Source organism: Embiotoca jacksoni, unplaced genomic scaffold (genome assembly GCF_022577435.1).
Source record: "Embiotoca jacksoni isolate LCO1_2020_lvr unplaced genomic scaffold, fEmbJac1.0.p SCAF_20, whole genome shotgun sequence".
NCBI classification, from domain to species: domain Eukaryota; kingdom Metazoa; phylum Chordata; class Actinopteri; family Embiotocidae; genus Embiotoca; species Embiotoca jacksoni.
This window is the reverse complement of record NW_027185341.1, coordinates 7,851,155-7,865,822: the sequence shown is the minus strand read 5'-3', so window position 1 is coordinate 7,865,822 and position 14,668 is coordinate 7,851,155. Positions and strand designations below refer to the sequence as shown.

The 14,668-nt window shown below is 45.0% G+C and overlaps 1 protein-coding gene across 1 annotated transcript; it reads right to left on the bottom strand.

The window, feature by feature from the left end:
- Nucleotides 1-14,516, bottom strand: ubtd1b (ubiquitin domain containing 1b). The gene is made up of 4 exons (XM_069156112.1): nucleotides 13,833-14,516; nucleotides 5,746-5,973; nucleotides 5,435-5,592; nucleotides 1-4,853 (listed from the first exon to the last, which is right to left on the bottom strand). Exons 1-4 carry the CDS (start codon nucleotides 13,912-13,914, stop codon nucleotides 4,584-4,586), a joined length of 738 nt encoding a protein of 245 aa, XP_069012213.1. The 5' UTR covers nucleotides 13,915-14,516; the 3' UTR covers nucleotides 1-4,583.
- Between the last annotated feature and the right edge of the window lie 152 nt (nucleotides 14,517-14,668).

Below are 14,668 nucleotides of genomic sequence, written 5' to 3'. Positions count from 1 at the left end.
TTTAAACAATAGTTTGATTTATTCAACAGTTTAAAAACATAATTTTAAAATGAAATCAGCATACAAATGAAGTGTAAAATAATTTGCAGGTGTCACTCATCATCAAGACATGTCCCCATTGTGACTTAATTTCTCTTTTACTACAGATATATATACTTTTTTACACATACTAAGATGACGGAGACGATATGAAAGACATGTCATGAGATCTTCGAGTCCTTCAGATATGGCTGTTCTTGTTTCAAAACCACGAGAGCGTTTTCTCTAACCGCCGTCTTCAGGGAGTTTTGAGTTTTTAAAAGACGAGGATAGAAATATACGCATGTCAAAAAAAAAAAAAAAAAAAAAAGTACAACCTACTATGGCTTTTATAACCAGCTGAATAAACACCTTCATATGCAGTTCAGATCCATCCGTGGACCCGTGTACATACATGTGCCCGACGTCATACAGGCCTTCCATGCGAGTCTTGCACGACAAGTCAAGACGTGTAGAAATGTAAGCTACCTTCCAGCCGGCGCAAGACAACAAACGTTTCGGCTGGTGTGGTGACGGTCGTCCGTTTTGCACCGCTCTCGACCGAAGTTCAACACATTCAAGGTGCTCGGTGAACAGAGACACCTGCAAAACGCTTCCTGTGGAAAACCGATGAGAAACGCCCACAAACAGAATGTGGTTGAAAGCTCTGGAAGAAAGCGGCCCGTTTGCAAAAAAAAAAAAAAAAAAAAAAAAGATCAGATGCTCGGCAAACGCTGGAAATATATTTGTAGGCAAAGTGTCACATTTGAAGTCGACATGTGAAGCCATGAAATGGATTTTGATGCAGTTTTGTGTACTTTAAAAAGACAGCATTTTGCGATGGCCTTGTTTGTAGGAACTAAAAAAAAAAAAAAAAAAAAAAAGATCTGACCGCAGGTGAAGTGGTTCAGGACACAGAGGAGTGAAATTCACAGCTTTTTAAAAAAAAAATAATTAAATCGCTAAAAAACCCAAATGTTTCTGGTGTTGTGATGTGGTTTTGCCCCGAAGGCTGACGAATGAGAAAAAACAAACACCACAGGAAACAACAGATGTTTTTTTTTTTTTTTAACTCTGTCTGACCTCCGTGTCTGGGAATCCGCCAGCACTGGAACATCAAGGCTTTTTTTTTTTTTTTCTAAAGTTGACCAAACATTAAATTGTGTCGCGGTGCTCCGTGAAGGATGGAGACACCAGCATTTATTTCCCTTTTTAATTAACGTCCGACCAGTGAATTTGAAGGGTGCACTGGGAGGGGAGGATAAAAGGCCGCGCAGACGGAGGATCCGCGCAGACGGGGTTCAATTCGAACCTGCCGTTCTGCGACACCGCATTGAACTGCTTGAAGGACGCAGACTGGTTCTGGTAGCTGCTGCGGCACCAAACGAGATGGTTCCTATCGTGGTTCCCTGAGGGACACCTTAAAGCTCCGAAAGCCCTTTTACACTGTCGTAACATGTGGTCCCTTTTAAGTTTAACACGGCACGATGGCCACTGCTCAATCTTAAAACTGTTAAAAAAAAAGAAAAGAAAAGCAGAGCGTCTGTCCACCTCGAGGCTCGGAGAGTCTCCGACCGTCACGGCCCGCCGAGCAGAATGCTGAATGGACACTTGCGAAATAAAACTGTGTAGGCATACTTTTGAATATTTACTGTGTAAAAGATGAGAGCCCGGTGGGGCCCAGTGGTCAAGGCGACAGCTGGGAATACATTTCAAAGTGACAAACATTAAAACGGTTGGAACCACCGACAGAGGCAGCTGATTATCTGACACAGGCTTGTAGCCGACAACGCTTCAACCATCACTAATGGCTGGTTTCTAATGAAACCTGCAATCAGAAACAGAACTGACATGAGGTCCATTGTATTGCACACGCGGAGAGAAATGCTCGTTCAAGTTTGCATACGATGATTAGGAAATATCCCTTTAAGAACCAGGAGGTGGAGGGGAAAAGGAAGTGCGACGAGGCTCAGGGATGAAACGGGTTAGAAGAAAAACAAACAAACAAACAAACACTTTTTTTTTTTTTTTTAAAAACCAGCAAGAGCTTCCTGATGTGGTTGAGCTGTGGCTCAGGTCGGTTTTATTCCCTCTGTGATGATACGGGTGGAGAAGTGCATGGTCGGAGCGGCGAATGAAAACAACGAGCTGGAGACTTGTGTGGCGGGATGAACACAACAACAACAACAACAAAAAAGTATTTTATCAAAAAAGAATGTCTGACCGCTCAGCCCTGAATAGGTCACGTCCGATTTTTAACAAAACAACTGACGCTAACATGACCTGGAAGTGTCTGCGATGCACACGTGTATCCTGTGATATTTTGTTAGGTTTGTTGTTGTTTTGTTTTTTCAAATATTGAGAAATAGATTGTAGATTTTAGGTGCCCGGAAAAAGAAACAAACAAGTCTGAAAACTTTAAATTGCGTCTGTAAACTCGGCCGTATTTAACAAACACGTCTTGCAGAGGTCAAATGTCACGCGTCTCCACTTGGTTTTAAAATCCAGGTCAGTATGAACCGTCATGACACTTGACGCGGTGGTGGAAATATGTAAACCGTGTAAAAGAGTGGTAGGATCGGTGTTCCAATGCGTTTCCAGTCGTTAAGATCGTCGGGCCCGAGGGGAACTTCGGCGTGAAGTCGGTCTTGTTTTGCTTGTGCCGTCTGGCAGCCACTTAGGTCGGCGACAAAGCTGTTGCTTTTCCACTTCGAATCTTTGTTCTTCAGTGATTCGAGTGCGAAGCCGACCAGATGTTCGGTATCTCCGTACCGTACGTAAAAAGCAGAACTTCAAAGCTCAGCGTGAAACTGAGGAAAAAGTCAAATGACTCGTTCGCTGCGTTTTCTGCCACTGGGAGATAAATCTTGATCTTTTTTTTTATCTCGTATTCTTTAACCATCTAACAAGAAAGCGACCACATGAAAGACTAATCGGCTAAAATGATGAATTTGGTTCGTTTTATCAAGGTGTGTGACGACTTTTTTTTCAACATGGTGACAATCTTTTCAAACAAATCCGTGATCAAAGGGTCACTCCACCGCTTTAGTAGTTCACTTTCATAAAGTTGGAGGATTTTGAGGAGAGATTTAAAAAAAAGAATGGTTAAATTAAAGCAGCAGAGGCCGTAATATGTCAACTTTCATCCCTAGTTTTGATTCAAGCTCCAAAAAAAAACCAAAAAAAAAAAAACTCCTACAATTCCCATAATGCAACAGGATCGTGTGTTAAGGTTTGACATGGCGGGTAAACGGATTGTCACGTGTGAAGCGCTGGATGTAAATACGCCCTGCAGGGGTCGCTAGAACTGCAACTGAAAATCCCCAGCTTTTTGCGACCTTTCAGCTCCTTGTTTTGACTCACCGCTCCACATCAAAGCCATCTGTACCGCTGGTGAAGAAAAAAATGAACCAACGTGATAAAGTTCCCGGAACCACATCAAGAATAGAAGGCGAATGAATCCCGGATTTACATTCATCAGGTGGTGACGAAAACAACAAGGAGCAACTGAACTGATCATTTCGGAGGTTTGTTTCTCGCCTCCTGGTGGTCGCGGTCGGTAACGCAGCCGTTGCGTGGGACTTTCCCTCCACAAATGGCACGACTGACTAAAGCTACGACCTGTGCGCCCGTCCGCCTCCCGAGAGCTACGTCGAACTGAAATGGGCCGAATGCACATAAACACCCATCATTAAGTTTTGTCTGCAATATTTATGAAATCTTGAAAAAAAAAAAAAAAAAAAAGGCAGCAGTTATAGCTTATAGTGATCTAAGAGTTCCTGAATCTAAAAAAAAAAAAAAAATACACAAGGCTTAGGCTAGCGGGGAAAAACTCACGTCTTTCAGGACGTTAAGCCTTACTTTGTTGTTGTTGTTTCGTAGAAGGCACACAAACTACCACAAAAGAATAGTAATAATCTTTGAATGTGCAAAAAAGCTCAGTTTACATTATTTCCTCGATAAAAGAAAGAAGGGTGGCGCGGGGGGGGAGAGGGGGAGAGAGAGAGAGAGAGAGAGAGAGAGAGATAGGAAGAAAATGTTCAACATCGCGCTCTCTGCCTTCTTTCCCTGTTTCTGTGGAGAACGAGGCTGCAGGTCAGTCTACGAGTGTCTTGGTAGAAATGTGCTTTAAGAACCAACACAAACACACTCTGCATTTCCTGCGTTGGCACTTCAGTTAGCACGAGCGCAGACAAAAGGGCGGAGGCCGAGGTCACGCGTGCGGCTGTGACGTGCACGTTTTGTATGTGGCTGAACAAGGCTGCACTCCAAACAAGACGGTTTTGGAAAGAGGATGTCGTGGAGTCGGTGCGGTGACTGGAACAACTCAGCAGACCTCACTGGAAAAAAATTAAATAAAAACACAACCACACACTCGACATGAAAGAAAGCAGCACTTCAGAGTCTCTCCCTCACGCTTTTGTTTTACTCCAAAGTAGTTTTGTGCCTCCTCAGTTCATTTTTCTTTCAGTAACGGTAGCTGTTGTCAAAAAGAATAAGTTATCCAGCATTAGGAGGCACCTGTGGTCCTTCAGTGTCCCTCCATCGTCCCTCTTCGTCCTCAGTCATTCGGACGCGGGCTCGGAGGCGGCGGTGGTCGGGGACGGCTTGGGCGCTCGGAGGGCCTGCGGGTTGACGATGACCTGGATCACAAAGTCCTTCTGGATCTTGGTGTCTTGCAGCCGCGTCTTGTCCGTGAGCAGCTTCCCGGAGAAGAACCAGCGCTGGTGGGCGGCGTCGATGTCCTCTTGGGCCTGCAGCTGCTTCTTCAGCTGCCCGATGGTGTCGGCCATGCTGGCGCTGAGACGCAGGTCTTTTCCTGTGGACAGACGTACCTGCACAGGAACAGAAGGTGGGAAAAAGATGGTGAGAACCCATCTGGGCAGAACCAAACCCTGCCGGGCTCCGGTGGGCGCAGTCGGACCGTCGTGGGAACTGAGCTCCCCTGGTCTGGATCCACTACATGAGGAGGTGGCAGTCAGCCAGTGTCTCTTTCCTTTGGCTTCCATTTTGTTTGGTTTTGCTCCATTTATTTCCCTTTTAGTTATGTAAAAATAAACGCATTTCTTTCTACAACTCACGTGTGGTCTCCCCTCTTTTGTCCGACCTTGAGGCGGGTTGTGACGCAATTTAAAAAAAACAAACTCTGCATGGAGAGGTGGAACAAAGTGACACTTAACGCGGTTGGCAGCTTCTTCCAGACATTAGCTCGAACCACACTTGTGCGGGACCGAGTATCAAACTTCTAGACTTTGACGCCAACCAAAGTGCTTCGATACGATCGAGTGGGCCGTCACAATTATGACGAAAACCATGACTCGTCCCCATCTGTGGGTTACTACGGCGATGAACCACTTAACTCCTCACATAGCGGGCGAAGCAACACATCCTTCCGCATCCGTTCTCATCACCGTACCTTGAGCTGGAATTCCTTCTTGGGGGCCACCGCAGGTTCAGGGCTGTCGCTGGGGTCGTCGTCGCTGCGCTCTGAGATGAGGTTGACGGGCGGCACCAGGCAGTAGACGGGCAGCTGGTAGCGGTTCCCGAGTTCATCGTAACACTCTGTGAGAGTACCTGAGGAAAGAAAACGGGAGAGGCCGTCAATCAAATGTACGACTGGGGAAACGGCTCATTTTGTGTGTATTCTGCGACTTCCGTCTTTTTCCTCTGACGATTCAGAAAGAAGGAAGAAGTCTTTGTGCGTCGCGTTGCGCGGTCGCTCCTCACCGTGTGGCAGTGTGATACTGGCTCCGTCCACTATCGCCTGGGCTAGCTCGTGGTCGTTACACTCCAGGGCCACAGCGGCGGCTTTCAGGGCGTCCCAGATCTCCTTCCGGCCCTCGAAGGCCGGCGCCGTGTCCCAGAATTCGTCCCGCTTGCTCCGCAGCTGGCCCTCCGTCATCGGGTAGTCGCTCTTCCACTTGGGCCGGTCTTTTTTCAGCGGCTCGTTGCGTCCTGCGGTCGGTACGGGTGGAGTTGTTTAAGCGCGTTCAACATATACTTCGGGTTTATTTACACCGATTGTTGTTATTAACGCATCAGTTTAATGTTGATAAACTTAAAGAGACGGATGATCAGAAGTTACTTTAAACACACAGACGGGCATCGTGTCACACAGCATCCTGGAAACACCTCATTAACATGCGCCCTGTACGTTTCCGTAAAGTATCTGAAGCTGCCCGCGGCAGGTTCATCGCAGACTAAACATGTATTTACATTTAATGTCTCTCGGCAAAAGATTTCGAACGGACGTCACTGGAAAGCTGCACTGCTCTGTCGCGGTCACACGGACACAGTTTTTCTATCGTCTGCGTGTTAAAATGTGTGAACGTGAACGACTGCAGAGAAGAAGCAGATTTTAACAGCAATAAACCGCCGGCAGACAGAAACGCCGGCTGTCACCAGAGATCGCAAACATCCCGCTCCAACATGTCGTCTCCATCTAAAATTAGGAGGTCTTTCAGAGTTTGCAATATGCATGAAGCATGTGCAGCCTATATCTGTCTGTGTAACCGTAGCTGCGTTTCTCACCATTCAATATTAAACGCGGAGCACTTCTTTAAGTGGAGGGAGAAGAGGAGGGTGCGAAGACTCTGCCGTCACCATCTGCCAATCGGCTTGTTGCTCCTCGCTGATCGAAACACTCTACCGGCTCCTAAATGGTGAATGAGCTCCCCATCGACATCAGGACAGCAGAAAGTCTGCACATCTTCTGCCGCAAACTAAAAACACACCTCTTCCGACTTTACCTTGAATAGTAGAACTTTAGTAGCGCTTAAAATGACACTTACTGATAGCACTTTGTAGTTTGGCTATCTTGAAGAAAATTGTATTTTCTTGATTCTTGTTGTTCTGGGTTTTGTACCCTCATGGTTGAAATGCACTTATTGTAAGTCGCTTTGGATAAAAGCGTCAGCTAAATGTAATGTAATGTAATTTACTGTCACAGTTTGTGTCATTGCTGCGGTGACAGAAGAGAAATCTATGATTGAAACGGGTGCCGAATGTCAGCCGTTCTAGTTTATGTCTTCAAAAAGCACTTTCGGGGCCCTTTAAAATCCAGGACAAACCCTGCATCAGTTTCTGTTTATAAATGGCTGCGAGGCTGAGACGCAGTGGACTGATGGAAAATGAAGAGGAGTATAAAAGGAGACAGCACTTGTCCAACAGGTCTCCTTTCTTTCCAACTAATTATATAAAGTGCGGGCGGCTCGGGAGGAGTAATTTGTCTGGTGTAGGATTATTTGGAAGTGAAGCACCACTTCCTCACCACCACTTCCTCACCACCACTCAGCTAATAGACATGTGGTGTCTGTGTGAGAGACCAGTAGGACCACGTAGTGCAACCAAAGACGCTTATTCAAATGTATTTACACACACGAGGTGGTGATATTTAACAGTCAAAACTCACAACAAACCAAACCTCTTATGAAACAAGAACATGTTTATGCCTTTGTGGCCTGAATTTATTTGTTGACATTTAATTGCGGTGCAAGCTACAATATCAATCGTATTCATTTATAATTCATTTATCTTTTCTGAACTTATGTTACAAAGTGCGTCATACAAAAAGAAGCCATGGAACCAGACAAGCTGTAAAATGCTGTGACACAATGAAGTAAAGCAGTGACAAATAAAAGAATTACAGTAAAAATAACACAAATCTGAGCAATAAAACACGGTGTCAAAGGAATTTAGGTTCCTTACTAAAATCAACCAATTCTTACAACAAATGTTCCCACATTTTTTCAGACTATGTACCAAACTAAAGTCACCGTTAGAAATTCCCTGATTTAACGATGCAGTCGCCTCAGAAATGCCTAAACAACAACAAAAGGCTGCTGTTTCAAAGTGAGAGAACACATTTACATCTCTTGTTAAAAAAGCAGCTCTGACTCTTCTGCAGCATTTAAAGCTTCGTCTGAACCGTCAGCGTTGTCACTTTCCTCTCAACAGTTTTTTTGGGACCTTGCAGCCGTTTCTAAATCGCTCCCGGTCCACCTGCTGAAACGATCAACGACTGAGGGGTCGTGATCCGACCGCGTCGAGCCAACGTAATGTCAGATGTGACGTCAGCCTATGTGGCTCGGCGCGGGCAAACTCTACTTCTAAAGTGATTAACATCATTGTAACGTGGCCGTGTAATAACTGTTTATATGCTTTTATGGTGATAAAGCTTTAGGACAGTTTGAGGGCAGTCAGCGGTGCAGCCGGGTTCCACCAGGTGGAGCAGAACCACAGTTTTAGGATAAACACATCATCAATACACTACAGGTTTTTTTTTTGTTTTGTTTTTACAGCACCAAAGACATTACATTATACATTCATTACAGGAAAATGCTTAGATTTTGTTCAAATAGCTGCCTAGCAACCACCTCCATTACCTCAGTACCTCGATATCTTCCGTTTACTGCAGATCCTTCCTCTCTGAAAAGTGTCTGGCCCATAAACCCGTTTCTGGCTGTTAAACAACAGGCATCCCAGAGTCTGGTCAGGAAATAGTCACGTAAGCGTTGTGTCTGTACTGTCATTGCATGTCTAGCGTGCCCTCCTTCAATCTGGACTCCCTCTAAAGACCCACTGAGCTTCACTGTGCACCAGAGAAAAGACTAAATAAGTTTAGGTCGTAATGAAATGCACTGTGGTTAGAGGGCTAGACGTACAATTCATGGGAATAAGTGTGGTTTTGTGTGTGTGCGAGAAGCAGGCAGCACCAAAAGAAAGCGATTCAAAGGAACGACCTCGTCGTACTAAAAAGGAGACATAATGCATCGCAGACACATGAAGCAACATCGGGGTGTTTTTCACCCTGCTGGCCTCCTAAAAGCAGGTGAACACGTGACGAGGCTACGATCAACTGGCTCGTGTTTACGAGCGTTAATGTGAAGCGGCATGAACAAGGCTGGAGGACCATATACGTTGCTATATGTCCGGTAAACAAAAACAAACAGCTATAGGTGGCAGTAAAAGGATGATGTGATTCCTGGAAATAAAATAAAAAAAGTTTAATAAAATGCTGCTCTGGCCTTGTAAAGACATTTAAGAGACTCACATTCCCCTGATGTGAGGCAAATCAGAAAAGTGGGGCGTTCGTCTGTGTTTCCCTTTTAAAAACAGCGAAAACATGTAGCGGAGCGCCGGATGGATGGACGGACGGATGAATGGATGGATGGATGGATGGATGGATGGACGGACGGATGAATGGATGGATGGATGGACGGATGGATGGATGGACGGATGAATGGATGGATGGATGGACGGATGGATGGACGGATGAATGGACGGACGGATGGATGGACGGATGGATGGACGGATGGATGGACGGACGGACGAATGGATGGACGGACGGACGGATGAATGGATGGACGGATGGACGGATGGATGGATGGATGAATGGATGGATGGATGGACGGACGGACGGATGAATGGATGGACGGATGGACGGATGGATGGATGGATGAATGGATGGATGGATGGACGGACGGACGGATGGATGGACGGATGGATGGATGGACGGACGGATGGATGGACGGACGGATGAATGGATGGACAGATGGATGGATGGACGGACGGACGGACGGATGAATGGATGGATGGATGGATGGATGGATGGACGGACGGATGGATGGACGGATGAATGGATGGACGGACGGATGAATGGATGGATAGTGACCCGGTTGACCCGACGCAGACCGCGTGGACGTACGACTGCGACACACGTAGCCTCCCGCACGCCGTCTCTTCCCTGTAGCTGCTCATCTTATCGCCACAGCAGCGCTTTCTGTTGTCTGCAGCTGGAGATAAAAGTCGGCCTCTGTGGCATCCATGATGTTACTTTGAAAACATCCGCAGCAGACCGGGAGCGAATGAAACCGATCCCGCCGAGACAAAAGACTCGCCTCCAAAATGAAGACCAGTTTCGCTTGTTCCCCGCCGACCCGACGCCTCGGCAGAAGTCTTATCTTTCCTTTCAACTTGAATTTCTTTGTTGATTCCCGAGACTGCAGAAGATCTCAAACGGAGCTGGAAACGAACCTTTTTAGTAGCAAAGTGGAAAATGTTGAAGTAACACGGGCTTGAGTGACAGTTTATTACATATATTTATACAGTGTGCGTGTTTGTGCCCCTCAGCTTGTATGAAATTATGATGTGGAAGCAAGTGGAGGACTATAGAAGTGGAAGACTGCAGTACTAGTTATACGTCTAAAATTAGTGAAGTTTTTTAAAACAATGAAACATTCAAAGTGACTCGTTGACAGTTGGACACATTGAAAACAGTGTTTGAAACGTTGCCGCAGCTTTTTTCTTCTTTTTTTTTAGATCACTGAAACAAACAATTTTTTTTAAACATTGAAACTGTTTTAAAAAAAAAAAACATTTCAAATTACAACAGTAGGTCAAAACCTATTACATGGCTGGACCGTGCGTGAAAGGCTGAAGGGCTTTTAATTTGAAATGAGTGCTTTTAATTTGAAACTAGGACTCAGGCTGCCACGATTTATTGTCAGACAAATAATTGCAATTAAAAATCCGTCCTTTTCTTGTTAATTTTATGCCACTATTAGAGTACAAGCCTAAATCATAGTTGAATAATATCCATTCACCTTATGTGGTGTTGGTCTTTGGAGCTAAATCTATGATGTTGATGTTAAGAGATGGTTATAAAAATGTGGTTGGTTGAACAGAAGTTAATCAATGTCGTGCTCTTCTCTTCTCTGGCTCGCACATCGTCTAATTTTAGGCGCAAACGCGGAAAAAAAAACCCCACTGGCACTGTAGAGTCCTGACAGACTGGGCTTTTAGTCTATCATTAAATAGATTTTCTGCCCTTTTTGTTGAGTACGACTACAACACTCACTGTAGGTACTGATGTTACCTCATCAGAGCAATAAAGTGCTTCAGAGCACAAAGTATAGCCTGACTGATACTGGATTTGTGAGGCTAAAATCAATATACGAGATACACCAGCCAATATGTGTACGTTTTAGTCCCATCGATGCAGCTGACTTTCAACAAACAGCGGGACATTTTAGCTTGTAAATGTAATGCTTTTTTTCCCCCCTGTAACTTTTAATCAATGCCAACAAGAGCCACTTCCACATTACAGTCCATCTATCGTGACACAAGGTATTTGTCCTAAATGAGCATGAGTCTTTGCAGGAGTGTATTTCAGACTTGAGGATGCAAATGAGCCTTTTCTGTCCTTCAGTCTGTGGTGCAACACACAAATCACCGAGCCGCCTCCTCCAAAGGAAGTCACAAAGTCTTCCCTGCAGGGCAAAAGTAGCAATCAATTAACCCAAATAGTTCAAATTAAAAGAGATGTCTTGCGTATTTGACCTCGTCCTCTCACATAGCTGTCTGTCTGCCTGAGGGTGTGTTAAGCAGAGTAGATCCAGTTGCGAAAGAGAAGCCAGTCAATGACGCAGCAGGACATGATGTGACTTGTTCTTTTTGACTGAAGCTGCAGAGAGAGTCTGTTGATACCAATCAGGTTGGGAAATCACCGCGAGCCGCCGCCAAAAACCCGAGGAATCTTGGCTGTGAAGGCTTTGACTTTAAATAAACACTTTGGCAGACGACAAAGACACACACATTACCTTCAAGGTCATGTTGGTCGCTAAAAATCTATATGGAGGTGTTTGTTAGTGATGCGGTCATGTTGCCAGGGGTCAGGAAAGTCGACGTTTCTAATGAAGCTGGAATCAAGCTTTGAAACCTCCCGAACTTCTGATGGAAACTGGAGATAATTCCTGCTGGCAAAAAGACTGACTGAAAAATGTTCCATCAGTGACAAACAAAAGGGACACAACTCGCATCCAAATGAATAACAGACAGAGATTTCTCAACAGTCACAATAACATGAAGATTTAACTGAACTGTAATTACACTGCATTTATACTTGCTGCTAAGAATCTCCAGCAAAAAAGAAATCTGAGAAAGAGAAGTAACTCTGATATGAAATCAGTTTCTTTATATTAAATTCAGCAACTTTTTTTTGTTTTTGTTTTAAGTACAACGACTATCCACTACAACCATTTAAAAGATTTGGCCAATTGCTGGATTTTAGAGCTGCAGATAACAATTATTTTAATTATCTTGATTAATCCATCAGCTGTTTGGTGTCTAAAATGTCAGAAAATGGTAAAAAAGAAATTCGACAAGTGTTTCCCAAAATCTAGTCTAAAAATGTCTTCTTGTGTCTCGACCAACAGTCCACAACCAAAAGACCTGCAGTTTATTGCCATAGAGGACGAAGAAGCTGCAATCAGAACATTTGATATTATTCGTTTACTTGAAAAATGACTCAACATGATTAATCGATAATCAGAATAATTCGTGGTTAATTTTCTGTTGATCAACTAATCAATGCAGCTCACTGGATGGACAAACGTTTGCAGGAGGCTGAAGGTCTTTTCCCGTCCTTCTTAAGTTTGTCATAACATTCATAGATAAGTCTATGAAGGAAGTCTGTGAAGTCTCTAATCATACAATACAAAGTGTATTTTCAAGCATTTATCATATGAAGTGCTAAATATTATTGTCTTTGTTGTCTGGGGTCAAAACTTTGCAGAACTTCACACCGTCTGCCAATTCAGCTGCACGGCGCCTGTGTGTGTGTGTGTGTGTGTGTGTGTGTGTGTGTGTGTGTGTGTGTGTGTGTGTGTGTGTGTGTGTGTGTGTGTGTGCGCGCGTTCAGTTTAGTCTGGTTGTAAATATCACGTTTACGCGTGCTAAGTGCTGAAGCAGCGGTCCAGATTCCATCTATCAAAGACAAGTAAAAGAACCGAACGTGTCCGTTCACTGGTGTTTATCTTCGGAGGAATGCTATCTTCCGGGAAGGTGCAGAACTAACGGACATGAACTCCAGCGCCTGATGTGAAAATCCAACAGATCAGAAACTTCCAGGATCAGTGTAGCCTCCGCTAATTTGTTGGCAGTTACAGTAATCACAGCGCCCTCCACTGAAATATGGGGCTCGCGGGACAACGTCAACACTTACAAGACAGCGATTCATCCTTCAAGCTTACGATTGTGGTGGATTAGGAGTGAGACTTGTATTGTTGGGTGAGAAAGTTGTCAGCCTTCTTAAAAGGTGCATTGCCACAAGGCAGCTACGGGAAAGGAACTTACTCCAAACTGGGACCAAAGGAAAGTGGTTACATCTGCAGTCGGGAAAAACCTGTTCAAACAGCAGGTGAACTTTAAATACACACAACGAACCACATGTCTGCATCCGTCTGACAGAAACCTGCTTCCTATTCAAAATGCCAAAAATGCAAACCAGTACCGGATTTCTTCCCCTTTATTTGCAGTTGTGCAATCTCTTACTTCAGCGTTCGTGCCTGCATAATATAATCACTATCTGATCCGAGTTAAACCTTTGTACACACTTCTGTAGAAGGTCGATGATCGTTTTTAAGTGCGAAAATATTCTCTGAAGGAATCGAAACGTCTCCCCGACCACAGAGAAAGACCACCGTGCCATACAGCTCTCTCTACAGCTCAGCAATCAAGTTTCCCAACAGAAAACAAATGTAAAGCAAGCATGTGAAACCTGATCAGAAGTAGTGACTCGAGATGCTCTTTGAGTTACAGTCTGACGCAGGAGTGAAATACACCTGGGTACAGAGAGTCTCAGGCGACCTGGGACCTGGAGGGGGTAACACACTGAACCAGTCAAAGACCTCAAAAACAGGATTATTTCGCGATGAAAAGATAAAGACACCCGTCGTTGCAAAAAAAAAAAAAAAAAAAAAAAGAACAGCTTTGACATTGTTGTGATTTAAAGAAGCACCCAAACCAAACCTTACCTCCTCGTCCACCGTTCCTGGAGGAGCCTCGGCTCTGTGTGTCGTCCCAGCCTTCCCAGTATCTCCCCACACATCCCCCCATGGTGGCGAGCGGGCTGCAGATGGGTCTCCACGGGTCTCACTAGCCGAACAGGGGGCCCATTGCGGACGAGGACGATGAACTAGGTCCGATGATGAAGATGAAGAGGAGGAGGAGGAGGAGGACGGGTCGCTGGTAGAGCGCCGTGAGCTTGATATGTCATCCGTAACCACAACGAGGGCAACGACCGGAGGTGTTTAAAAGCACTTTTGATAATCAATAACTCTGAAATCGTGGTTTTCTCTCTTTATCAAGAAATACTGCCACGAAACCCGAAGCTCGTGGCCCTCACGAGCGTTATTAGGAGTTTGGCTGCCAACCCAGCGACATCTGCCAAACACGTCTTTTTTTTTTTTTCTTTCTTTCTTTCTTAAAGTGATAGGAAAGAACCAGCACGTGTCTGATAACCAACTCGCCTGTTGAGTGCGTTTAGCTGTAAGTGATGTCGACCAGCAGTCCGAGCAGCGCGCACCTTTCTCGCTAGCAGGCTAACAGGGCCAACCAGCTAGCTTACCACAACATCAGTAAACACAAACTTCCGCGCGCTCGACATGATTTCCGTGCCTCTCCGCGTATATGTTTTAGGTTGTCACAGTTTCCTCCTCCTTCCCCCACCCACCCACCCACCCACCCCCTTCCCTACAGCCCTCAACAAGAAGCGGCACTTCACTTCTTTGACGCCGTCTCCGGATGTTTTTCCTTCTTTATATCCAACCAAAACGTGACTTCCCTCTCGGTTGGTGAAAAGGTGACTAGT